Here is a 27,544-nt window from a genome sequence, read left to right on the forward strand (position 1 = left end):
TTGAGCAAAGGGATGGCAGCAGCAGATGGCTGACCAAGCCCAACACAAAGCTCCAGAGGGCTCCTGGGGGCACTTACAAATGCTTTGAAGTATTTAGAAGACAATAGTGAATTAACACGGTCTCTTTGCCACACACACTTCCAATTAATCTAATTTTCTTTAATACAGTGCCTGGCACAGTGGATAAAGGAGCAGCAACAGCAGATGGGACAGTCTTTAGTAAATGGTTTGATACTGTCCCCTACTCTGTTCTCATACGCAAAACGCAGTCAGTGTGGGCTGACATTAATTGATACGAGGTAGGTGCAAATCTTGCTTGGCAAGAAGGGAAGTGTTACAAAAGCCCCCTCTTGGCCTTAGTTTAATTGGGTATTTTCATTCATGGTTTGAATGATGAAACGAAAGGTAGCTTGTAAAGGCTGCAGATGCTGCCTCCAGGCATCCTCATGGACAGAACTGAAAGTCAGAATGAGTATGAGAAACTAGAGGATGGATCCAAAAATCAAGAGATTAAAATAGAAAATGAGTCCAGTACAAATCGCTTCGTTTAGGGAAGAGAAGTGAGTTGAATATGTGCAAACAGGAGCATAAAGGCAGGGCAAAACCTCTGCAGAAGAGGCTGTGGGGCCCAAATGCATCCCAGACTGGTTCTGGCTCTACAGGTGGTGTCGGTGTGGACAATGATAACATCTCACCAGGACTGCTGATGATGTCCTTTCTGTGATTCCCCTAGACTTTGGCAGGAGCATCCTCTGCAGCTGAGCAAGCTGTGTGGCTAAGCATGACAAGAACATAGGCAAACTAACTCATCATCCTAGGAAGTGCTATTACAGGCTATTGGTGGATGTACTGGAATTATAATTTAGGATTTTTAAGACTGTTTTAGACAAATCCTGAGTATATTTGAACCGGAGTTGTTGGAGGGGCTGGACTACATGACTGATTATGTTATTGCAGTCTTACCATGTCATGCTGCTGCTACTGGTCCGTATCTTCTAGAGTTTTTTTTTCTTACAGTTTGCTTAGGCCAAATGTCACTGTAAATATTAGGACAGGGAAAGTTAATGAAATGGAGAATCTTTTTAATTATTTTTCTCTTTTTTCTTTTTTGGGTGTTGGTAGGCCTACTGCTTGCATTTTTTGGGCTGTTCCGGTCTCTTCTCTATCTGCCACCACCAAAAAGGTCACGTTACACCTGGCAATGGGTTGAAGAAGGGCAAGAAGGAAGGGTAAAAGGTACAGCAGTGTTTCTGCACAAGGAGCAATGACAGACATCCAAGTTGTTCAGGTGGAAAAATACAACCCAAGTGCTCTAGAACAGAGCCTTTCTCCCTCCTTCACCTGGAGAAGGTGACTGAGAAATGATTACTCACTGCCTCTCCTGCTGCAAGCAGTAAAGGTGTCCATTGTAGAGGACAGGAATGAAGCTAAAGATGAGGAAGAACTTTTTCTTGCTGCTTGTATCTGAATCAGACAACCCACTGTGTACTAGAACTTTACACGAGTCCAAAATACAACATGACAGACATATGAGGGAAAAAAATATGTTGCTGCAGACAAGCACAACTTCTCCCTCTGGGGAGTCCTGAGCTGCAGCGTGCTGGGGTCTGTGGACCCTGCTGGGGCCAACTTGCCATGTAAAGCGTGGCTGATAATCCTCTTTTCCTAAACATCTGCTGTGGGTCGCTACTGGAGACAGGGTCACAGGCTGGTCTGTCCCTTAACTATCCTGCTTATGTGAAAGCCTAAGGCTTATTTCTGCTTTTCCACAGAAAAGTGAAAAGTTTTGAGAAAAAACCTCAAGTATAAGTCTTCTGTCAAAAATGCATTTGTACAGTAAAATTTAGAACAGTTTCCCTTTGGGCTAATTACTTGAGTTTGTTTAGAGGCAAGTTTTAGCAGCTGCTTGCAAACTGTACATCCTGTCTTTGATTTTGCCCTTAAAATCATGACAGTAGCGAGATGCTCTCCACCTGACTTCACACTGGCCAGTTGATACTAATACTTTTATTTCCAGAAAGCTGGCAGACGTGCAGATCACTGCTGTGCCTTGGGAGATGCATGAATGAAGACTTTCACAACAACCTGAAAAGTATTGACTGAGCAAGACCATGGCTTGGCCTCAGTTGATTGGAAGAGCCAAGAATGTAGCCAAGAAGTCCAAAAATGGCCCTTGTCACTGCAGGCTGTCACTGGGCTGGGCTGGCTGCCTGCCTCACCCCCTTTAGCTCTTCTCCAACCTCCTTTTTTAAACCTGGTGCTTTCCTGGTGATCTGCTTTGCTCTGGGTTAGCAGAGGGTATTTCTCTTCAACAGGCCATTTCCCATGTCTGAAAAATGCCACAGGTTTGGGCTGAAATGCAGTGCATGCAGTGGTACCCTGTGCCAGCACAGAGCACAAACCACTGGGCTGGAAGGGTGAGAGAGCTGTGTGTGTTGGCTCGTTGATGCTTTACAGCCTCTGCTTCCGCAGTGAGAGCGAGGGGTACCCGTATGTTCCCTGCTCCCATTACTTTCTAAACCCTGGAAAATGCCATTTGGACCCTCAGCATATGCACTGCACTTAAAATAAACCACCAGAGGATGAATAAAAGTTGAAAAAAATTCTTAATTTATTGTAAATTCTCCTTTCATCTGTGCTGCAATTCCAGTGTTCTGCACATTAATAAATATACATTTGTTAAAAAAAAAAAAAAAAACAACAAAACAACAACCTCCAGTGTCTAATCTGCCATAAAGCTTTTAAAAAGTCATAAAAATAGGTTTTAATTTTTTTGTCATTAATACAACTTACCCTCATTTACTGCAACAATTCTGCAACAATAAAAACTACCTACATCTCACTGGGACAAAATATACATACACAGATGTGAAAAGAACTAGCATGGGTTATACACAATGCCTGAGTACACAGCCAAGTGTGCACATTTAAAACATTCAAATTTTTTTTCTGTCAGAACATGTCACACAATATGTTGCATAATTTTGAAAGGAACAGCATCCTTCCTCCCTCTCCCCTTCCAAAGGTCTCCTTGATACTTCTGAAAATGCATAGGAATATAATGAAATCAAGATTACAGCATACAGTTTTTCATCTTTCCCTCAACTCTTGCATTTTATTTAGCCTGATTTTCTGTTTTTTTCCCTTTTCACACACATTTGCACAAACAATAGCCACTATTTTCCCAAAAGGGCTGCTACAGCAAGCAAGGAGCTTCTGAAAGCCTTGTTGTCAGAGAGCAGGTCACAGCCACACCACTGCCATCCTTGGAGTCACATATTCCCACCACGGGGAGTCACTGGCTGAGCTCTGTGCCAGCTGGATGCAAACTTTTTCACATCTTGATCTTCCTTTAATTGTACACATCACAGGAAGGTGAAGACAGCAGATAGGTCCCATTTCACTTCCTATACTTGTGAAACCAGCACATTTTGTGAGAAATATGAAACCTTAAGCCTTCCATGTGCTTTTTGAAACATCAGAAGGCTAGGGCTTTGTCAAAGAGCTGGGCAGTGAAACCTGGACGTCTTAAAGACTTGTATTTCTGCATTGATTAGCAATGTGCTGAACCCAGTGGGAAAAAGATTAAAATACAGTAAAATAAAATACTGCACCTGAGGCAGAACTTTCCCCTTGGGAGGAGGGCCCTCTCCTTAGGACACACAGAGTGCTGGTTTGTTTCAGAGCCAGACCAAAGTCAAAACCTATCATACAATCATATTACTTATTTTCTTGTTCTTGGTAAGAGAAATACTGATTTGACTTCTTCCAGACAAGACTGCGTTGAAATCTTACACAAAGTTATGACTTCTTTTTAGTCCTGAAGTTCAGTTCCTGAACATTTCAATGCACTTCAGAGAAGGGGGTCAAAACACCAAAAAATGAAAAAAACAAAATTTTGTGGGTTTTAAAAGAAGTTATGAAAGAAACATACTGTGCCCTTAAAGTGTTCCAAAATCTGTCAACAAAACCTATAAATTACAGCCATGGATTTTGATGTAATCTTCACTGCATTACTTTACTCTGAAAAATTGCATTGTGTCTGAAGGTGGCTTTCATGCAACCCTCAGTTACTTTACCAAACGCCAAATTCAAGTAAAATTGTGCAATGTTCATATAAAAAATATCAAATCCTCTTTTTAATTGATTTCCTGTTATCAAATTAAGAAGATAAGTATAAATGTAAAATATACAAAGGAACTTTTTCTTTAGCAACACCATACAAAATATATAAAAGTATCTACACTTTTTATATATATATAAAAGATTTTTTTTCTTAAGACGATGTGTCCATAGGGGGGTGGACAGAGATGCTGGCATAGAAACCAAAGGACACTTGTTAGGATATTCCTCCCTAGAGCCCAGCAAGCTGAAGGGTTCACACTGCAGCCATCAAAACTCCACCAGAGACATCTAGAGCTTGTCTCCAGGCTGACGGGTTGACTTATTTGTAGGTCCACTATGGTAATAACAAGTTTTTCCTTGTTTTTCCCTTGTAATAAGCAACCCTTGCAGCACTGTCTGCACTACGAACAGGTATCCGTCCATCACAGTGCATCCCTGTGGCCATTTCCATGTGTTTTCAGCACGGGTTCATGCCGTGAGGAGCGCACCACACAGCAATCTTACTGCAAGTGCATCCGGGCACTGTGTCCCCACTGTGAGCGGTCAGGAGTGTGCCATCACGTGAAACCGTGTGGGAATCAGTGCCCACCTCACCCTCCTCAGCACACGGCCACTCTGATGAAATCCGTGGCAGGCAGGCGGCGACCCTGCAGTGTGGAGTCCAGAGCCACGCAGAGGTGATCACAGTTTCCTGATGGTTCAAATTGAAGTTTCATTACTGCCTCTGTTAGTGAGAAGAAGTAATCATGCAGGCTTAGGGTTAAACAGGCACAGGCAAACCACCCCGCCCAAAACCACCTAATCCTTCTTAGTAAGGGCTCATGCTCTGTGAAGTTACCATGCCTTGCCAATCTACTGCTTGCAAGGGGTATGCTGCCCTGCAGGGGAAGACCAGCTGGGAGAAACAGTTCCAGGAGTACACAAGAGGAACAGGTTTTAGAGGAAGTTCTATGGAGGGCTTGTATTTGGCTAACAGTGAGGATTCACATACAAATCTTACAAGCTGTTACAAACCTGGTGTTTCAGAGAGATTCATGCAATCTGCTGCCAACAGCAGAGTTTTCCATTATGCAGAAGTGAGGAGATAATACAGTACCTGGTACCAGCAAGTAGTTACGGTTTGTTAAAGACATCTCTGTTTCCCAGCTAAGCAGAACCTATTTCATCAGCCAGTTCCCGGCAATCCAAACATCTGCTTTTATAGAGCTGGGAATGGTCTGTGCACCCAGACAACATGGGTGTCTAAAGCATGGTGGGACAGTGCCAGAGTTAAAGCTGGGTGAGAAATATTCTCTTGGTTTGATGAAAGGATAAGACTATTATTCGTGTTAATAAAAAATGAAACTATACGCATAAAATGCTTGCACAGACTTTACATATGGCCATTGTTTTAATTATAAATGCAAGAATTATGATGAGTAATGAGGTTTCTGAGAATTCCCTTTGGCTGAGAGCTTGCTCAGCCTTTTGTTAATATTTGATTTAGTTTACAATGGCAAATTCACACACTAATTGCCAAGCAGCAGGTGGGAATCACACACCTGGTAATTTAGGATCAGTAGCTTGACTTTCTCTCCAGCCTTGGGATCTCCTGCCCCACCGATGGTTTCCCTCTGCCCAGATGGACACCAAACTCTCCCCAAACTTCTGCAGCAAGGTAACAAGGCAGAGCTAGGCTGCTCTTGTCCACAGTGTGCCAGTAACACATCAGCTTGCCAATTCAGAGAATGCCAGGGTGACCAGTAACGTGTCTGTCATGGCACCTTGCCTGTGATACATGTTTTAGCTTTCTCATCAGTGAAACACCACGGCTTAGGGACATGGTATGGACAAGCCATCAAGACAGTTACAGTGAAGGACTCTGGTCCAGTCACCAGATGAGATTTTTGTTCATGTGGGATCTGGGGTTGGAAGGTGAAGGGAGAGACCAGAGTCATGGGAGGCTAGCCAGGGTATCCTGATGTGGCACTTACTCTGAGTCTGAGGTGTCAGCATGTCCTGTTCCCACGTGGAGGTTCATGGCCATACCATTGAGCTGGTCTCGAGACTGCTCCCTCCAAGCACTTTTTACTGTCACCCCTGAGTCTGAAGGAGAGCGGACCCCATCATTTGTCCCCAGGGAAGTAGTCCTGGATGAGATCGTGGTCTGATTGTAATCCGACAGCTTTTCCCGCAAACGATTCTTCATATTCTTATCCACCAGTGGGGGAGGGTATGTAACTTTATTTTTCAAGATGCCTGTTACAGAAAAGAGGGAATAATGAAAATCTTAAAATTTATCAGTATTTCATTTATCAGTATTTCATTTATTTAAGCTGAGCACAATCAAGAAATGACATTTTATATTTCTTACTAAGACTCCTAATTTATCACTTTACTCCAAACCCAGAAGATTAGACTTCAGCAACTACTTACTAACTTCCCATGGAATATCTGGTTACAAAGACTGGAGCCATTTGGAAATTATTCTTCCCTGACAGAGCTACTTAATGAACTAATCAATGCTCATTAACCCCCCAGTCTCCCAGGCCAACTGTGAGGCTAGGTTGGCTGCGCTACCTTTCCTCTGCTCTGGCTGCTGGTTATTCTGGTGGGACAGAGGTCTGTTCTCCTTCTGCTGCCCTTCGTTCTCCTTGTCCTGTGGTGCTTCGTTGTTATGGTTCACCTGGTTTTCCCTGTGAAGCTCTACGTTGACCTTGGTCTCTACTTTGAGTTTTGGCTTCCCGCCGGGGTCCTCGCCGTCGCTGGCTGTTACACACTCTGTGGGCCAATAGGGTTTCACATGATTGGGAAGGGTATCAACTGCAATGCAAAAAAACACTAGCTCGAAAACCACTTTTGATATGTTCTCTCAACCGCTTTCTGATCAGTCTACTCCCTGTAGCAGGAGAGGAGCTGTGTGTCAAAGCAGAGCAATCCTTCATATGGTCCTTGCTGGACTGCACTGCCCTCAGGGTGCACTAAACCTCTAAAACATACCTGGTAGGATGGCAGGGTGTCCAAACCCTTCCCAGAGCAAGGTTGCTCACTCCATTATGGAGAAGCGTGAGGCAAACTCGCCCTCTCACCTCTCCAGGGTTAGAGATCCCTCCCTGGAGAGGTTGGTTTCTTAAGGCTGGGGGGCACCCAAGCCACCTTGTGCTGTATCTATGCACAGCCTCAGCACACAACCTGAATATTTGTCATTCAAAGCTGTCTTTCATTAGGACAGAATTGACTATGCTTAGAAATGCCTGAATCCTGTCACATGATCTCCAACTCTTTAGGTCCAACACCACCGGATACACATGTATGAGGAGAGGCAGGTATTTCCTACGCCTGCCCTCAAAACAAGCAGCTTCTTTCTCCTCTTCTTCAAATGAGATTTTGCTGACTTGATAGTGCTGTGTCCAAGGGCTGTGGGGACCCGTTTGCAAAGCCCACTCTGCCTGAGGGCACTCAGTGTTCAGTACTCAGTCACCCCTGTGAACAAGCCTTTGGGAAGAAAGATTTCTAAGATGGAAATGACAAGGACCTCGGCTGAAGCAAGACACGGAGGTAGAGATACAGTTACAGTTTTATGGTAGTCTGGCAAATATATCCTGTCTAACTTAAAGCTATTTTATAGCATCGCTGCTTTCCCCTCACACTGGGAGTACCTTTGGGTGTGCTGTGGAGTGGGCCACGTTCATTATTTTTGGAAGTAGATGTGTTCCACTTTTTCTCTGCCTCAAGTCCATCTTCCTCACTGTCTGATGAATGGGAGGAGGCATAAGAGCTGCTGTGTTCATCGAGGGAGAGTTCACTGTCAGAGTCTGAATCGTGGTCTACAAATGCAGAAAGGGGAAACAGAGTGATGAAAGTGAAAACAGGAGTTTAACAAATCCATCTGACAAATGTGCAACGAGAAGAAAAGACTGTTTCAGGCCCTGCCAAGGATGAGCTCTTACATCCGTAAATATATATAGCATTAATTCAGAAGGACTGCAGCATCCACCTAAGTAATCATGGGAAGCACAACTACTCAGCTCAGCTAGTGGGCAGGACTTTTTACGTGTACAGGAGGCGCAGAGCAGAGTGGGGGCACATTTTTCCCTATTCAATATGCAGAACAGTAACTATAGGATCTATCAACACAGCACACAGTAAACAAAGGTATCAAGAATCTGAAATGCACTTAATTTAAAAACGGCTACAAGCCAACAAAATTTAATGGCAAGACCAAAATGAAAGGAAATCAGACAACAGGCACTTCTCATTTTCTTGTACAAACCACAGAGCAGTGAAGGAGGATATTGCCTCAAGGTTTCAAACGTTAGAAGTTCTCCAACTAAAAATCAAGAGCAATAGCATGTAATTTGTGAGAAAGACAGGGGATGCCATAAACTGTCAAAAGCTGTGACAGCTATCAGATGAAAACTGAACCATCGCAAGAAGCAGATGTATGATATTTCCATTCCAGAATTCCTCGTAAGGCAGCCATTGCATAGCTTGTTATGCCAAGATCATAATGAGAATGAGATACATCCAAGTCAGGATTGTTCTTGTTACAGAAGACTTTGAAGAAAATGCCGAGAAGGAGAAGGTACACAGATGGGTCAAAGCATTAAGAAATAATTCTTACCATTGGATTTTGATGGATTCCTATGAAAAATAGAGGAATCTGCTTCAGTCTGGCCAGCCCTTGCTTGACTTGAGGATCCACTGAGTTTATGAGCAGCCTCATCCCTTTGAGAAGAAAAACAGAGGACAACTTTCTTGGTCACTTTACTGTTCTTAACAGCAAGGCAGACTTGCCGATGGGATTCGTCCGGTCAAATGCAGAGAGCTGCAGTGGATGCCAGCCTGTGCCTGACTGCCCACGTGGTCACCTTGCAGCAAGACAGAGGTTACCCTAATGCAGCTGTCTGCCTTTGGCCACATGAATCACACTCTGAAAAAGCCAAAGTTAATGAGCTAAAGTGCACTCCTTGAGACATGTCTGAATTTTAACAGGCAAGCAGCATGGCCCACACAGTTAACATAACTATTATGTTAACCACTGCGCTGTTGGAACCCCGCACCGAAGATGCAACAGAAAATGCACCAAAGAAAATGACAGTCACACAAAACAGAACTGTTAAGACATAAACCAAGTAGCATTTGAACCACATCTCTGGTTTCCGCAAGAGCAATGAAAAGGGAAAGGCAAGCACCTGGAAGCCATGCACCTGCCACCTGATTACCTGAGAATATAAGCAAGGTAGCTATTGTGGCTCTTGGCTGACCTGACGGTGCTTTCTAGGGAGACAGTGGATTCCCCAATAGTTGTGCGATACATATTTGGCTCTTCTATATACGTGTTGTTACAGTTTAGAGATCGCTGAAGGAAAAAAAAAAAAAGAAAAAAAAAGCAATAGTGAATGATCTCTCCAGAAGCTCATGTTACCCACAAATGTATAAAGTTTCAGAGGAACCAAATAGTTTTGGATGCTGAGGAAATGAATTATTTTCTTTCAAAAGTTTTAATTAAAATAGTAAAAACTTTTGAGAGAGGCTAATTTCTGTACAAGTCACTGAAAGCAATCGTACAGCTCACGTTATTACACACAAGCCACCTACAAGTTTATTTTAAGTAACTTCTACCAGCAAGAGGACATTTTTTTTTCCCAGTGCTTTTTTCTTACAGTTAATAATGTAGCTCTTGTTGCAGTGGAATCATCTGGAAGAGGTTTCTTTCCAGTTAAAGTGTTCTTCAAGTGCTTTCTGACTTCTTTGTTAAATACACAGTGGAAGAAGAAAATGAACAGCCCCTGGATAATTGTAGAGAGATAAAGAATAAATGTAAATGATTCACTACTACCAAACTGCAAATATGGATATTAGAGAACAGCAGTTTTGAAATAACCCCTGAATTCTAGTTTGTAGTCCATAGTTCTGTATTTTTAAAGCAATAACTATTTTTTGACTGAAATAGCATTGATTGATCTCCCAGGAATCCTTCGTAATTTGCTTCCAAGCTCAAATGTGCCTAAGAGGCCCGGTAAAATACACACAAAGATGCGCCTCTCCAGGATTTACAGAGCACAGCTTGATTTGGGAAGAAACTTTCTTCTCAAAATATCCAATGAGAACTTCCATGTGTCACTGGAAGACATTGCAAGGAGTTTGAACTTGAGATTCTGGAGATTTTACACAGATGACAAGACAAAATCAATAGCAGCACATGAAAAAGATCACAGCCTTTAGTGAAAACCTCTGGAAATGGGGAACTTCTATGAAAGGTGTCCTTAATATTGTTGGTTAAGAGAACTTTAGAAAGCCTTGTGAGATGTGAAGAGATACTGGTGGCAGAGAGGTCCCAACTTCTGCTGCCCAAGTTCCTTGGTTAGCCAATACCTCCCAGTGGAAAACCCACTAAAATCCTCAGGGCTGGACAGTTGTTGGCTCCCAGGAACACACATTAACAGCTTTCACTGAGAGCAGGGGGCAAGCACGTGTGTGCCTTCAGATGTATTTGCTCTGAGGGAATTAATGCAGCTGCCAAATTGTTATCAACTTTGGTTGGAGATACAGGATAGGAAAGCCAATCACTCATGAAGCTGCAGCTGTACCAACACCACAAGAAGCCTGAATTTCATGATTTCAGCCAAAGCAATTGACTTAGAGTAATGTTAAACTTCAAGCTCACTTTCTAAACATTCAGTCAACTGTGATCGTAGCTGGCACTAGCACTTAGGGATTATTCATTAATAAAATTCACATAAATGTCTCTTTAAAAATACAAGTTCAAAGAAGACGATGTGAAATGCCACATACCACTGTGCTTCTCTGGGCAAGTTTGGAGAATTCCAGCTGCTGACTTCCCTCCTTCTCATGAGGTTTATACTTAATTTAATTTTATTTTAGACTTATGGAAGCCTGGTTTTACAGCCTGAGTAGCTGCATTTGTTTCAGAGCACACCAGTTGCAGCGGCAAAATAACCTTGCTCCAGACTGGCCTACCTGCTGTGCTTCCAGGGCATCAACAGTCATCTCCAAAGGAGACCCATCTGATTTCTTTTTCTCTTTGGCTGCAGTCTGTTGCTGTTGTGCTGCAGCTGACAAGAGTGTCCAGCTAGCAGTAGCTCTTTCAATACTGCAGGCACTTGCTAGGATAGCTACTGCCATCCTTGGTCACATTCAAATTGTGACCAACATGAAGCTTCATGACTATTTCCATGTCAGGTCTCCTACAAATAACTATTTTGTGCATCTTTAATCAACAAGCATGCAAATATTAGGGCAGGCAACCCAGTAAAACCCTAATACAAGGAGCTGGACTTGAAAATCATCATTTGACTAATTTCTTTTAACAGTAAGTTAATTTGTGAAAGCCTTGGAGTCATTCACTCTGGCTGAAAAAAACAGCCTCTCATTTGTGGTAGCAATAGAACAACTGTTAACAATAAGCACACAGAAGACAGTAACAAAGACTTTTTCTCTAAAAAGACAGAGGTATAATTGCCTACTGTTATTTATCTGTCACAGGTTACTATAGTAGTGCACTTACCTTTAGAATGACTAAATGTGAGAGGTGCAATTACTTACAGTTCTGGTTTTGGTGAAAAGAACCCTCTCTTTGAGAAAAGAGGGCACAAAATGTACTCGAGCTTTCTGTTTTTCTTCAGTTAGCTCATGTTGAGCAGGTTTTTGGAGGCCTGGGTGCAGCAGTGCACTCATGAAGGTGTGCCACAAACAAGACACCATCCAACTTACCTGCAGGCAGCTGAAAATGGCAAAGAGATAGTGAAATGTCATGACGTCGCTGTTGACCGCCATCAGCCCCAGCAGCCACGTGGCACTGATAAGCAGCAGGAGCAGGAATGCTGTTCGCAGCACAGAGCTGTAAAGCAAGCACAGATGGACACTTGCAGTGTGTTGGGATACAAGAGAACAGCCCAACTTCTCCCCAGGGACAGTCCAATGACTTGGCAACTGGTAAGGCCCTTTGGGAAAATTAGGGCAGTGCTCATCAGCTCCCAGTTCACAACTCTCTCATGGCACTGCTCTGTGAATTAGCATATACAGGTAAAAAAGGGTGATTTCTTTCCAAGTTCCTTTCCAAGATTCTCTTCAAACAAACGAGATTGTTTGCAAAGCCCATCCTGTTTAGCCTTGTTGACTCCAAGGAAGAGATTTGGGCAGTAAATGGCCTTTCCATCTCATTTCTCTTTGTCAAGTTCACTTTCCCATACCTTCTCAACATTGCTGCCCAAGGTTTTGGATCAAGGGCACTCAGGTGAATATTTGTTTGCTTAAAAACATGATTTTTACAGACACTTTCAAAATACAGACACAATTCTAGTGGCAAAAGTTTTATATTATGAGCAAACTCTCTGCCATTAAGTAGCAATTATACTCCATTGGTTTAGGGAGATTTGGACCTCATCCTCAGCCCCAAGCCGCTATTAGGGTTAAAGTTCAGAACCACAAAGCCTACAGCTCTAGGCACACTGGGACCAGAACAGGCATGTCAAGGAGAGCATGGCACTGCACCAACACTGCTTCTTCCACAATTTTATTAACTGGGCCCATGTTGCTGGGGAACTCACCCTCAGATTCTAGTGTTCATTATGTTTGGTGTTAGGGTTAGAGTTCAGAGAACCACAAAGCCTACAGCTCAAGGGACATTAGGGCTGGAAAAGGCATGCCAATGTGTACACAGCACCTTACAGCCAGGGCTGAAAAAAGATCAGCAGAAGCAGCCTTTTGAAATCTCACACTCTATTTGGGAAAACAAAAGAGGGGCTGTCTTGCCACTAATCACATTTGAATTCACAGGTAAATTCTGAGCTTTGGGCAAAACACACATTAATGGGAACAGGCTGTCACAGGAGTTCAGGAAGGCAGCACGTTGCAGCTTGTGAGGCTTTCTGCTCATCCCATGAGGAATGGGATGCAGGGAGGCTGGCCCTCAGCACAGGAACTTCAGTGGGTCTCTGCCATGACATAGCTGGTAACCCAGACATATGACAGGGTAGACCTTTCTGAGCCACAGGTAAGCACAGGGAGACCCAGAATTATGTCTACCTGAGCATGCCGTGGGCAGAGGTGAAGTGACAATGTAGTGGGGAGTATGATGAAAGACCTGGAAGGACTGTAATGATATAATCTGGAGACCAGATCTTTTCCTTCTCTTCCCTTCTTCTGACCACACTTGGTGGTGCAGATTTTACAGGGCCTTCAAGGGAATCCCAAGAGTAGGTGCTGGTGAAGCAGCTCCTATTGCCTCTACCAACACTGTATCGCCCCAAAACCTTTTTTATTTGCCACTCCAAAACTTGCTTTTATGCGATTCTGTCCCTTTATTATTTCTGGACAGAACTTTTTCTACAGGTTTTTGAACTCAAACTTACACAACTCCAGTTTTTTCAAATGAACGTTGTCTTCGTCTGCATGATGCTTTCACTGCCAGTATAAAGATGACAGTGTTTATCTGAAAGGAAAATTGAAATAACAGCATGGATTCTTTCTGTACATTTGTTAGGTCTCTGTATTCAAAAACAATGCAATTTTTATCCTAAAATGGTTTGTGGTGCCAAGAATATTTTCTCTTCAGCTTAAATTCTCTAAATTACAAGATTCTCCTTGTTTCAAAGCAACACAGTCAAGGACAATCTAGGACTTGATCTGTATGAAATTTAGTAAGGCAGCCCTATGCAAAAATGCTTAAGTGAAAGATAAAAAATCAAGAAATGCTGTCCTTTTCCAGATCAGAGTCCTATTAGCCCAGCATCTTATTTCAGTTGAGTCAAACTAGACTTTAAGAATCTTTCTAACAGAGAAAATATAAAGTGGTAATTCCCCTGAAAAATCCTCCAGCCTCCACTGACTTTCACAGCTGGGATGTACTTATTTACTCGTAGTGAATATCAGTGCTGAGAATTTGTCCTATCATTCACTTTCCAAAGCTGTGTAGAGCTTTACCATCACCATTGTCCTGTTGGCAGGAGTTTCTTACTTAATGCTCTGTGGAGAAATGATGCAGCTTGTTCTGTTTGTTCTGAATCTGCCACCTCCTGCTACTGCTTGTGTTGGAAAAGACTCTGAATGGTTGGGTCCATTGTAATTTTCTCCAGACCAATACATTGTTACAGCCTCCTCCTTTCCGCCTTCTCTGCAGCTTTCTCTTTTCTAAGCTTAAGGCTCCTAGTCCACTTAGTTGGTCCTCCAGTGGGGGCTATCCCATGTCTCTGATGAGTCGGGATCCTAACCTACGCTGCTTCCAGGTCTACTTCACATTTTTTGAGATGAGGAGAGCAGAACTGCATTTGGCATTCAAAATAAGAGTTACACCATGAATATTCATCTTCTGGTGTTACTTTAAGGGAGAAGTTTTAACAGAGAAGTTAAACACCAGCCCATTCTTTTAAATTCCTGAAATTGAAAATATTTAATATTCCTTTAGGACTTCTGGTTGGAGTGACCTGTTATACCTCATTTTGTTGATTTGTTTTATAAGCTCATAAACAAACTCTTCTAACATGGAACAAAGCAAATGGGAAAAAATAAATAGGTTTCAAGCCATACAGCCATTGCTCCACAAGCAATCTTTGTACTGGCAGGCAGCCCTCTGATTCCAGGAGCTTAGCTCATGTCTTACCTGTTTAAGCAAAAGACATAAGCTCCAATACATCTGCTTCAAATGTAAAGAACACAGCTGCTTTGCATTATGACTACTGTTTGACAGAACATAAAAGAAAAGGTAGCAATAAAGAAGAGACCACTCTGGATGCCACCTCCACCCTACTTACAATGACAACCATTATGATGGGCCCAGCGAAACTCCAGATAAGGGTGTCATGAACAGACAACCAGCAGAAATCAGGGTTCCCATAGCCTTGTGGATCCAGACCAACAGCAAGCCCTGGGTCACAAAATGGTGGGGGGAAGTACATCAGAAATGTTCTGCTTACAACCAGGAATATTTTCAAACAAACAAAATGATCATGGCAAAACCAGGCATATTTTCAGAGAAACAAAATTATTGTGGCAAAATTTGTTCAATACGGCAGTCTAGGAAGGTGAAATCAAGGCAAATATTAAAATCAATTAATTAAATATTAAACTTTCATGCTGCTCACTCCATATCAAATAATACTATGAGTTTTGCCTACTAGAACAAAGTTCAGCTGCACAAAAATGGCAACAAGTGAAAGTCCCAAATGAATTCTGTTTCAGCACAGTTTTATAGCCATACTCACACAGTATGAGCCTTGAGGGTGAATGACATGTTGAGGAATTTCAATAAGCCTGTGCAGCAGAATGACATGAATCATAACTGAGTAGATGTCTATGTTATGAAAAAAAAGTGCATTCTTAACTGCTGTGAGTTTGCTGTCACTAAAACAACACCAGCAACAAAGGAACCTGGGAACATGCAGGAATTAACTGCTTGAGCTCAGGTGGGATTCATTTTGAACTGCCATTCCAGGTACTTCACCTTGCTTTCAGCACTGTTTGAAATGGAGTTTGCTAATGCCCCAAGGTAACTGAGTTAAAACCACACCTTTTATTGTTTTGTTTTTCAAAACCTGGACAATTCCAAGGGATTCTCTGAGTCCAACCTTCACCTGCTGATTTACAGTGCTGCCTGATTTGGTGACCTACACCTTGCCTATATGGTGATGAAATGGGATTGCTGCCTTTGGCCTGCAAAATCATACAATCATAGAATTGTTTAGGTCGGAAAAGACCTTTAAGATAAGGTCTGCCCTGAGTCTCCTTTTCCCCAGCCTAAACAATGCCAGCTCCCTCAGCTGCTCTTCATAAGAGTTGTGCTGCAGACTGCTCACAAGCTCCATTGTCCTTCTCTAGACTTGTTCCAGCACCTCAAGGTCTTTCTTGGAGAGGCCCAGAACTGAACAGAGTCCAGCCCTTCTGGACTCCTCTGCCCTTCATGACTGCTTCCCAAGGGACTCTGTGAGTCAGGCCCCTAAACAGGCTAAAGTCAGCCCTCTGGAACTGCAAGGTTAAAGTTCTGCTGAATCCTGCCCTTACTTCTATGAGAATTGAAAACTCCATCATTTTGTGTCCAGGATGGACTCCAGCCATCACGTCACCCACCAGTCTGTCTATGTTCACAAAGAACAGGTCCAGCAGGGGTTCTCCCCTGGCTGGCTCACTCATTAGCAGCATCAGGGATTTCTCTTCCACACACTTCAGCAACCTCCTGGACTCTTTTCTCTGCTGCATTGTATTTCCAGCAGACATCTTTGAAGTTGAAGTCCCCCACAAGAACAAGGACTAGTGATGGTGAGACTTCTCTCAGCTGCTTACAGAATATTTCCTCTGCCTCTTCATTCTGGCTGGATGGTATATAACAGATTCACACCATGATACCTGCCTTGTTGTCCTTCCCACTGATTCTTACCCATAAACACTCAACTCTTTTGTCACCAACATCAAGATCTAGACAGTCAAAACACCCCCTAACTTATGATTGTTCCCATGGTTTCTAACACATCAATAACACTTGTGTCTTTGTTGCCACATGGATCTCCATCCCCTACCTCCACTGAGTTGGCAGAAGAAAGGACCTCACTAGCACAGCAGTCCTCAAGCACTGGCATGCTGCCCTCAGGCTCACCTCTAGTTAGCCTGGTTTTATCCCTTTCTCCCTTCAGATCTATTTTAAATCTCTTTAATGAGCCCTACTAGCTCCTGTGCAAAGATCCTTTTCCCCTTTTGGGACAGGTGTACCTGTCTGCAGAGGTCTTCAAGACACAGAAACTGATCCCTGTGAGGCCTGTGGCCAGTGACATATGGCAAGTGGCTGCAGAGTGTTGTCTGGGCACGGGGGGCACCTACTGCGCTGAGCGTATGTCCTGACTCACGAGGCGGCCAGGGCTGACGGCAGTGCTGTTCTCCACAAGGAGGATTCACGTGCATTAATACTTGTCTTTTTTTGAATTGAAGCCCGTGTGCTTTGATGAAAAGACACTGAAAAAAGGGAGAGGTGGCTGCGTTTCACTCTTGCTGCTTAAAGCTGGCCCACAGCCAATATTCACATCTGGTACAGGCCTATGGTCTATGAAAACTAAACTGGCTACTTGGCAAAGCAGTGGATATTGGATCTGTTTTCACTGAAATGTGGAATGAGATAGAACCAGTCTCCCTCCCTGCTCTCATTGGCCCTTCCACCACCCCCTTCAGCAGTTGCCATCCAGAAAGAATTAGCCATAAAGGATTAAGGGACCATAAAGTATTTTATACAGATGTAATTCTATGGATACAGTCTGTTTCCCAGCACTGGATTTCCCCATTTATGGGACTTTTAAACTACAGTTTGACTCTGGCTCTAAGACTAATTGGCAGGCAGCAAAATTTTTCACTCTCAAAATCCTACCCTAAAGTTCCCTAACAAATGGGGCAAATTGCAGTCTTCGGGTACATGGTTCAAATATTACTGCAGTCGACAGCATGTGAAATAACACTTCATTCAAAGGCAGAATTAAGCCAATGCAATGTAATACAGCAAAACATTTTGGTACATCAATTAAATGCTGCTGCCTAGCTGTCCTTAGCAGACTGATACCTCTCTGATGCCTGCAGGAACTGGGGCTGGTCTCCTATGACCGAGAGCCCTATGGGGACCAGCACCCATCCTGTGGGGAGGTGCTGCCAGAGAGGCATGTTTCAACCCTCCTGTGGGCTTAGCAGCCATGTGTGACTCAGGCAACTGTGGGTCAGCCTCACCTCTCTCCTGACTCACTGCTTTGCTTAGGATTTGAAAAGTGCCAGTTTCAGAGGGATATTCGTTTTAGGGCTAAGTAAGAACCTGTATTAACATGAGCACTGCAGTTTCCATGGCAAAGCAGCTACTGCACACATAGGTCAACCAGTTAGTGTGCTGCCACGAGAATGGGCAGAACTGGGGGGTCTTGCTGGGTGCCAAATACAGCCCTTTGCTCCCAAGGCAAGGAAGTCATAAAATCTCTCTGCTAGATGGATCAAACTACACTTTAAAATGAGCAAACCTAAAGAAAATTTAAAATGTTCCAATATTGCTCCCCATGGAGGAATATTCCAGATCCACACTCTTTGGATGGCTGTAAGCTTTTTCCCAACTTCTATTCTACTTTTGTTTACAGCAATTTGCATTTCAATGTTGTGTTTTAATGTGGTTCTCCCCTATTGGAGTGTTCCCTATGTAAAGATTTTACTAAGTTTTACCCTCCTCTAAAGATCAAAGTTCCCTTCTGCAAGGAACTTGGTCCCATCACAAATGCCATAGGACCACCATGTCCCAGCTCGAAATGAATGCCAGTTTGAGCATAAAAAATAGAAAAAATAAATAAGCAAAACAGATAATAAAATGTACAAAAAGCCACTGCTACTGCAGGTTCTTCTTCTTCTTTTTTTTTTTTTTTAACTCAATATAGCTATGATAAAGATGAAATTGTATTTACCTTTCAAATAAAGCAAAAAAGTCCTTTGCATGTCCCAAGATTAAAATTCCTTCACATATCTAGACTATTCCACTATTAAGGAAAATACACAATCCTTCTCTCATAAAGCAATTTAAATCATGTTTAAGATTCATGTTACGAAGCTGGAACTTTTTAACTGTTTAGAAATTAAGCTTTATAAAGAAGCTTATTTAAAAGAGGTACAGTAACAAAGTTATTCAGAGGCAAGAAATCCCACATTGTGCTATTTATGATGAAATTATTTTCTCTTCAGATGATTTATAAGCCTGGAAGGGCAAACTAAAGGCTTAGTTTTCTTTATCCTTCATTTCACAAAATCTTCTAACTTCCTCAATAAAGAGATCTGACTTTTCATTTAAATGGAACTGCAAATTCAGTAGATTCAGAAATTAAATTACAGGACACAACCTGGAATCATAACTCATATTTTTAGAAGTGCAAAATATCACAGAGAGCAATATCTAAGTAGAAAAATGTAAAAATGGTATGCTTGTGATATTTAGATTGCATAATACTGTTGTTGAAAAGTTCTGAATTAAATTAAATTTCAGGAGGGAAACCAAACCTGAAACAGAAAATCCTTCTGATGAAATTCTTCTAAAGGGTTATGTGTTCTGAAATGTAAATAGATTTTGTTACTTAATGATTCTTCTTTTCCACCAGAAATGATGCTGCCAAATATCTGATTACACTTCAGTGTTCCTGAATATACTGCAGTAGTCCCGTATGTACGGATAGAAGTCACATAGGTCTGAAATCTTTCAGAAGTTCAAGGACACATTCTATTTAAAATGTCTGGGATACAGTGGTGAAGCCTTCTGGGCTGTGATTTCTACTGTGTTTTGGATAAATTGATAAAAGTAGAAATTATTTAAGCATAAGAAGAGATGGAAAATCTTACCAGCTCTCTGGAGAGAGAATTAACCTATACAAGCCTATGCTGTGTTTTGGTATTACACTTTCTTAAATCACACAGAGAAAAAAACCCCAAATATGTATTTTTAACTCTAACTTGTTCAATAATATTTTTGCAAGTGTACATGACTGATAGCTATTTGTTTGATCTCAAAGACATCTAAATTTCTGCTATTGCTGACAGTATGTTACTATCCATAAAAATAAAAGTAATTGGATAAAAGTTGACTGCCTGCCTATGATCTGATTTCCCATATGGCAACAGATACATAATGAAATAGTTGAACCAAAAAAACCCACTCCAACTGTTCTGTGAAGCACACTTCCTGAGGAGCTGTCTGCCTGAATTAACACAACACCGAGTGCTTGGGGTAGCACTGGAAATGTCTGATGGCAAAAATAGGCATGGTGAGGGCGGAGATGGATGTGCTCCTGTGGATCACCCTGGATTGGTTTAAAAGATTACTGCCTCCAGCTTTTCATTACTTTTCCTCAACTGGAAGTTGTAGCCTTTGTGTCTGAAATGAAGTAAAAGGTTGCTTAAGTAGTCCCAGCTTGTTTTTATGCCAAATAAAATGGAACCACTGAAATCCCTCAGATAGCATTTACTGCTGTTCGAGGGTAGCAGTGGAATGTCCAGTGATGTCCTGTGGACAGCACTGCTTCTGAAGCCACTTCAGCTACCTCCCTGAGAGACCATGTGTCTGTATCTGTAAGTTACCAGTACAGGGAAGAAAAACTGCTGAAAGCTATGGGTGAAGTTGTTAGAATAAAAATACTGTTATTTCTAAGCAATGTTATCAAGTCCTGATTTAATTGGGGTGCATATATGTTTATGTTACTGCATAACCATCAGTATCATTTCAACTGGGGTAACAGACATTCGGTACACAGATCTGCCAAATTCAGGCTTACTTCTGCTAGACATGACTTCTTGTTGTTGCCCTGAGTCAGGCAAACACCCCTAACTGTCTTGGATGGGATAACTTCCTGGGATTTAGCCAATAAAGGGAAACAAAGCTGTTTTGGGGTGGTTGAGGGTACCTGTTATGATGGCAGGAATGCCCCAGCCGACGACATAGTAGAACCGCATGTGCCCAAAGTTGATGTTCCTCACTTCAGTCAGCATCCGGTAGATGTGGAGCTGCTCCACAAACATCCACGCGAAGGTGCTCATGTAGAAATAGTGCAGGAGGATGGCAATCACGGTACACACAAACTGTAGAAGGGAAAGGACAGGGAAATTAGAGTTGCTCTTCTGAATCACAACCTGGTGAGTCACCGGTTCCCCTGTGCAGCTAATGGCAAGTGTAATAAAAAGAACCTGGCAGAACAAATATACTGCCATTAATTATGTTTTTCAGAGTTTAAGTAAAGCTACTCATACTGTGAAAGCTGGTTTTTTTAAAGTAAATAAATTATGTCACCCGAGGCTGGTTCAGCTTCACCCTATCAACCCAACACACTTTCACTTACTACCTTTGCTCTCCCTGTTCTGAGGGATTCTGTTCCACTGTGAATATTTGCTGCAAAGGTGAGGATATGAGCTATTCTGACAGGATTTCTTCTGCTTGCAGGAGGGGCAGGGCTGGAAGAGCTCCTGGCTCTTTCTCCTGGTATGGAGCAGGAGACGAGGATGCTACTCTGGAGGTTGCATACACCAGACCCTCTGCCCTGCCTGGTGTATGAGTCTCAGCTGCACAATGCCACTACAGGGAATTCAACCACAGCATGTTTAACTGCATCAGCTAAACCAGTCTCACTGCTAAATCAAGAAATTACTCCTAAGAACAGCCACTCTCAGCCCTGCACTGACTCAGTGTCTCCCACTGCCATATCAAGGGCCATTCTATGGGTTTTTCCCATACTACATTCTTTCCAGACAGAAAGATCTCTGTCCAAGGAAGTATGCTTTTTTGGTACAGTTTTGTTTTGTTTTAAAGTAGACTATGTTTTTTGTTTTATTAGCAGATCAGAAAGTACAAAGCAAGTCTTCTTTTATTTGGCAGAGGTGGAGAGAGGTGTGAGAAGATCTTAGGCCTTCAGTTTAGGACTTGTCCCTGAGAAAGTCTTTCTTTCTCAAGAAAACTTTAGTTCTTGGGGACAGAAATCCATGGAGCTTCAGGCAAGGAAAAATGAATGTGCTGAACATGAGCAATGGATGATCTGTAGAAGAAATCCACCCTTTCTTTGAGGAAATTTCTTATCAGTGAAATGAAATGTCACAAATAGGCAAAATGTGACAGGATCTTATAATCCAGCATAAGACAAGCAGACTGTTTTGCCCCTATGTGTCTGTGTCACAGGTCTGAAAAAGTCTCTTCCATCTACATCTCCTCTTCTGGGACTCTTTAAAAAAAAAAAAAAGCATTGAGAAGCAAAAGCATGGAAGCATCCATGGGGTAAGGTAGTGGCCATCGCTTTCATCCTTGCATCCTGCCCTTTACTGATGAACCCTGCAGACCTTGCACATCTATACTTCAACAAGTCATGGAGGACACCTGGCTATTATCACCAGACTAAAAGATGCAGCCAGAAGTAGATCACCACCTATCTTGCAGACCAGTCTTTCACTTAATGTCAAAATCAGAGTATTTGACTACAAAATGGGAGAGTGGTTTCTAGGCTCTACTTGGCTTGAGCAGGGGAGCTAACCCTCTTCTCATTCACTACAGAAAACCACCCTAACCACCAGGCTGTAGGATAATCTGGGTCTAGAAATGCTGGCCTCTACCCTCCTCTTGAGGCTGTGCTACTTGCAGTCACGCACTGAAGCCATGAGGACAAAGAGAAAGCAGGGTAGTGCTGACTGGGTAGTTTGTGTCTTCACTAGTAACAAAGGGACTTGGAGCTTCCAGTCCAAAGTTTAGTCCTGCTTTTTTATCCTACATCAGTAGCACAAAGTGCACCACTAAGCTCTTCCAGGCTGAGAACAGCAAAAATAAAGGACCTGCTGAAACCAAAGCAACCAGGTCCTCACTGTGACTAGGAGTAACAGCTACAATGAGCAAACTGGTAGCCGAACTCAACTTTGTCATCAAATAGCCACCTTGAAACCTCTGACCTTCAAAGACTTGCATTTCTGTAATATCTGCTAACCAGTTTTCTCTTCCAACTTAACAGTTCGATGGGTGAAAACAGGAATGACTGACCACAAGCATACAATACCTGAATTGGAATCTAGCAATTAACTTTCTCCTTTCAGCAGCAAAGTAAAGGATATTGCCAAGGATCTGTTGATAAGCTTGAATTAAGAGCACTCTATGCAACCACTCAATTTTTGTTTAAAAAGTTTTACATTGTATTTTGGAACCTTTTGTTTCCGTGCAGCACTGACCCTGCTTTCAGACTTTGACATGACTTTTCAGTGGTTTTTCATGGTATAATGCTCAGAAATGTACATTTCCCTGTTTAACTTTGCTGAGCAAAAGAATCACACAAAGACTGCCAGCTTTCTGGATTCACTTAATGTATCAGCTTTGTTATAACACTGAGTGTTATTGAAAATGTAGCTCACCAAATAAACCATCTTTCTTCCCTCTGGGTAAGCAGCGCTTTTTTTGTTCCTACTCTCACATGCACATTAGTAGAGTGCTGCCCTGAACATTACCTTCTCCAGGTAAGAAAAAAGAAAGAAAATAAATCACTTTCTATCAATAGTCCAGGGAAAGATTAAAACCTCGCCCAGAAATGTGACTGTTAATTTACAGAAACCCATAAAAACCAGGCTGGGTGCCAAGCAGTACGGCATTATTTGTGCTCCGGCATTCTTCACTTCTTTATGTTCATCAGTGCATGACTCGTTAGACAACTCTCATTCCATACAGACAGATGAATAATTGTCTCAGGCAGACATGGCTTACAGCCCTCCTACCTTCTCAGATTGACTGAGTAGGCTGTAAGGAGCAGCTTTCTGCTGTAACTTAGAGATATTTGTAAGTGGGTTAAAAGTTTGGGGTCTTTCACTGAGTCCTGGTAACAGCACAGGACACGATCACATCATGAGCCCCAAAGTAGGAAAATGAGAAGGAGCAAAAGAGAACAATCTCACCAAGTACAGACATTAGGATTTATGGTATTGATGTAATGAACTGTTTTACTACTTTTATAAACCTTTGCTTGGTGTTTCATGATACTTTGAAAAAAATCTGGAAATGAGGAGCCATCATTTACTGCATAATTTCTGGCAAAATTCTGTAGGGATGTGGGTTTGGCCCCTGACCCCTTGGTATTCATGTTGGAGAACTGAAAGAGAATAACCTCCTTGCCAGGGAAATGCAGTGAAAAATGAGTGGTGCACTCAGCAAGGCACGGGAAAGGTCAAGTTACATGAAGTGCTGTGGATCAATTGGCAAGGTGAGCTCCTTTGAACAAAGTTATTTTAATATGCAAACTCACATATATTGAAACAAAGACAACATGAGTTCACACATGATATAAGACCATATCCCAGAGGGCAGGTCACTGCAGAGGATCTCCCCAAAGCAGCAGATAAGGGACCTGAGCTCCTGGTAGAGAGGAATATTGGAATATGGGACTGGAAGTAACACAACCAGCTGGAAAGCTTCATCCAGTTTGGCATTCACAAATTTTCAAAAGCTAAAGTGGGAGAAGAAGCCCAGAAAAAAAAAGCAACAGAGTAACCTGAATCTTGGAGATTGAGGAATTTAAGCAGCCTAATTTTATATAGTTTTCCAAAAGAAATACTATTAAACAGAGGCTTTCTGGCAAGACAATTTTTATAAGAGAGTTCTTAAATTTACTAGGAAAAGGCCTTGTCAGCACTCAGTTGCTAGAAGCTGAAATTATTCAAGGTTAGATACTTTCTAAAATGTATGTTATAGCTCAAATGGATATTAGAAGCCAGAGTGACACTTTAGGATTAAGTTATACAGCAAGGAAAACTGTGTGGTCAGGCACCATGGTGTCATTACCATGATGGTGACAACGATATTCATTGAATGTAGGTATATTCTCCCATTTCTGCTGCTTGGACAATGTGGAATCAGTAAGATTTTGTTTGTTTGTTTTCATCTCAAGACTGTATCTCCCTCTCAAAATTTAGATTGAAACGTGTATAGTAATGGATTTCTATAAGACACATTTTCTTCACAGTGTTCAGATCATCCCTACAGTAACATTTTGAATATTCTTCCTATCTGTTATGGACATGCTTTTTATTGCCTATCATCCCCCATCTGCATACTGGCTGTTTGGTACAGGTGACCGTGCAGTGCTGGAACCCTTGCCTGTCTGTCTCCTACCTGTCTGCATGGCAGCCATCACTTTTGGGATGGATGTTACTAAGAACTAGCAGCAATACCATGGAAAATGCCACATGGTTGAGATAGCAGTGAGGTCCTAAGCACAGAACATACACACTTCATGTGTAGTGTATATATCTCAGTCCATTCATATCTTGTCTTTCTTAACATGCACAAAGCTGGAGGTGCCTGCACTGAGCTTTGTCAACAGATGTGATGGGTTGAAGCCAATAATCACTGTGGCTGGAAGGCACAAAGTGAAACGACAGGTTTCCTACTGAATCTTGGATGTAGCAAGCTGTCCCATGCCTGGCAAGTGGTTTCTCCAGAATGGCCATTGGATGTGCAACATGCATACTGGCACCTGCCCAGCAACACATAGTTGTCAACCTACCAGTCAACACCAAAAGCCATCTGGGCTTGTGAAGTACCTGTGGCAGGAGGAACTGGAGACCCTCCTACTGAACAGACAGAGCAAGACAGAAAACACATGAAAGCAAGGAAGAAATCAGTATTCGGGGTTGGTTCCTGCGATAAGCCTTCAACAGGGCTGCTGTCATATATTCTCTGAAAATAGGATACAGTCCTATTGCCTGCCATTGCTATTAATCACGTAAACCACACATGAATAGATTAAAAATCTGATTTATTTATAATTACTGTTGAAGCCAGAGTGAAAAAGAAAAGAAAGTGAAACAGAAGTAGGTAAAAGTTGCAACTTAAAACTTGACAACAACTCTAGCAATAAGCACAGAGTAACTCTTACCGGGTTCTCGGTCTGGTTGATACCAATAAGAAAGACAAGCTCGGAGAAGAAAAGGGCAGCCACCAGGTTTTTGTGGATACTGTGCAAGTTGGAACGTAGTGTGCGAATCAGGACCAGCAGAATGAAGGTGATCAGCAAAGCCGCCAGCGAGATGGATACGGTTGTGTAAGTGACGATCTTCAGAGGAAGCACCTCTCCATTCTGTAGAAAGACAGATTGACAGGCTCTCTTGGAGTTCTTCTTTTTCCTCCAATCAAATCTACTACTTGGAATGCCAGTGTTTTCATTACTACTGAGCCAACGTACAGATTTACTTTAGGACCAACAGGAGTGGATGATGCCACCTCTTTAGTCATTCAACATGTTGAGTGCGTATGGGCAGCACCCAGAGGATGCACTGACCAGGTGGGAAGCTCCTTTCAGCAGTCCCAATGGCAGGTGCTGTCAGGGACAGGCAAAAACACTGCAACAGGGGATGGATCTGCTGACAACGGTCTGAGCCACACTCAAAGCTCAGGCTCTGAATGAAAGCCCTTGAAAACCAAACCCCTCAAAAATCCTGAGTCTGATGTCACCCACCTCTCGTTTTGATATGTCCATCAGGACTGCAAAGCTGGTTATATGGTTGCACTGGCAAGCGATATGGCTCTGGTTTCTGGAAAACAGCTCACATCCTCTGGAGGACCAGGCACCTGTCCCGCCAATCCTGTGGGGAAAAAAGGTATTTCAGAGAGTAATCCTCTGATCTCCCCCTGCCTCCTGCTGCTACTGCTCTCTGTGGGAGCTTGAGCTATGCAACCAGACAAGATTGTAAGTACCAAGACAGAAATATTTATAGCTGTCACCTGCCTGAAAGAGTATAATCAACTTAAAAAACCTTCAGTTTAAGTAGTTTCTGATAAGACAGCTGGCATTCATGGCCAAATTTTGTGGGTTTAGATTAGAACAACCTCGTTTGACTTTAAAAGGAAAAAAATTGTAAAACTTTGCTTTTGGATCGGTGACCACACAAACAATATGGGGAACAGATTGCACAGAAAAAAATTGGCTGTAACAAAGGTAGAAATACTAAAACCACAGGAACATACATGTTTTTGAGCCATCTCTACTTCCCAGATCTAGACACTGCCTGTAGAGCTTTTATGTGAAATATGTTTCAGCAGTAATATGATATTGTTATAGTGTTCCTCTGAAAAGTACAAAAGAAAAGGCTAAACCCTTCTCTAATAAATAATACTTCATTTCAAGAGCTCTCTTGTATTAACAATTCTTCCCTGTGTAGTTTTGGTTAACTCCAGTGACTTTGTAAATTATTTTGTACCAATATTAATTATTCTATTTTGAAATTAATGAGTAATAGAAATAGTCTCGTAGTTACTGAAAAAGCTTTTAATTAGACATGACAGGACCTCTTTTTCATTCAGCAATAAAGTATTTGTTACACAATTTTAATATCACTTTCTCTTGGAAAGTACTCGCTTTCTAAAATCTCTTTCATTACATGCAGTGTAAGAGCTGCTCTTCAACTGTGGCTGTAGGAAGACGTAACACAGACAACAATGCCATTGATGTTGCCAGCAAATAGCTAACAGATGAATCACTTTAGAGCTAATGAGTTATTCAAGCCCATACAATGTTTAAAAATTTATGAAAAGGACTTGCTATTCCCTCATAATTGACAGAATCATCTGTGTATACAAGCAAATACATTTGCCTACTTCACATCCAGGCAAATGGAGTAGTTTATTATTGCAAACACAAGAGATTTGCATTGCCTCTTCGATCCTTTCAATGACATAATCTCCTGAAGCCTTTGACCAGGAGGCACACATTTCCTACATTAGTTTGCTTTTTCATTTCCAGCACAGGATATGGCCTTGTAATGGATTTTTCCACAGTTTTTGGGTTACTAGGAAACAAGTAATAGCTATTCCCCTTACCCTAGGCAGACCTCTCACTATATACCCAAGTTTGTAGCTGGAAATTGCAAGATATATGTAATAGTAACAATATTGTGAAAGCATAACATGCAGACCATGTGG

General features: G+C 42.1%; 1 protein-coding gene across 5 annotated transcripts in view; it reads right to left on the bottom strand.

Moving 5' to 3' along the window:
• Nucleotides 1-2,596: 2,596 nt before the first annotated feature.
• Nucleotides 2,597-27,544, bottom strand: part of LOC114069684 (cadherin EGF LAG seven-pass G-type receptor 1-like) — a 79,464-nt gene continuing 54,516 nt past the window's right edge. For 2 of the 5 annotated variants that reach the window (XM_027906646.1, XM_027906644.1), the window contains exons 21-33: nt 26,082-26,208; nt 25,503-25,703; nt 20,517-20,691; nt 14,880-14,992; nt 13,482-13,561; nt 11,842-11,968; nt 9,771-9,896; nt 9,330-9,466; nt 8,729-8,832; nt 7,764-7,931; nt 6,685-6,885; nt 6,099-6,363; nt 2,597-4,849 (exon numbers count right to left, since the gene is read on the bottom strand). In XM_027906646.1, coding sequence (XP_027762447.1) covers nt 4,825-4,849; nt 6,099-6,363; nt 6,685-6,885; nt 7,764-7,931; nt 8,729-8,832; nt 9,330-9,466; nt 9,771-9,896; nt 11,842-11,968; nt 13,482-13,561; nt 14,880-14,992; nt 20,517-20,691; nt 25,503-25,703; nt 26,082-26,208 — 1,849 coding nt within the window. In that variant the 3' untranslated portion in view covers nt 2,597-4,824. Of the gene's footprint in view, nt 4,850-6,098; nt 6,364-6,684; nt 6,928-7,763; nt 7,932-8,728; nt 8,833-9,329; nt 9,467-9,770; nt 9,897-11,841; nt 11,969-13,481; nt 13,562-14,879; nt 14,993-20,516; nt 20,692-25,502; nt 25,704-26,081; nt 26,209-27,544 lie in introns of all 5 variants that reach the window. The other 3 variants (XM_027906642.1, XM_027906641.1, XM_027906643.1) reach the window with 2 other exon arrangements.

This window comes from Empidonax traillii, unplaced genomic scaffold (genome assembly GCF_003031625.1).
Source record: "Empidonax traillii isolate 1590-97213 ecotype Southwest subspecies unplaced genomic scaffold, ASM303162v1 scaffold1333:size133863, whole genome shotgun sequence".
NCBI lineage: Eukaryota > Metazoa > Chordata > Aves > Passeriformes > Tyrannidae > Empidonax > Empidonax traillii.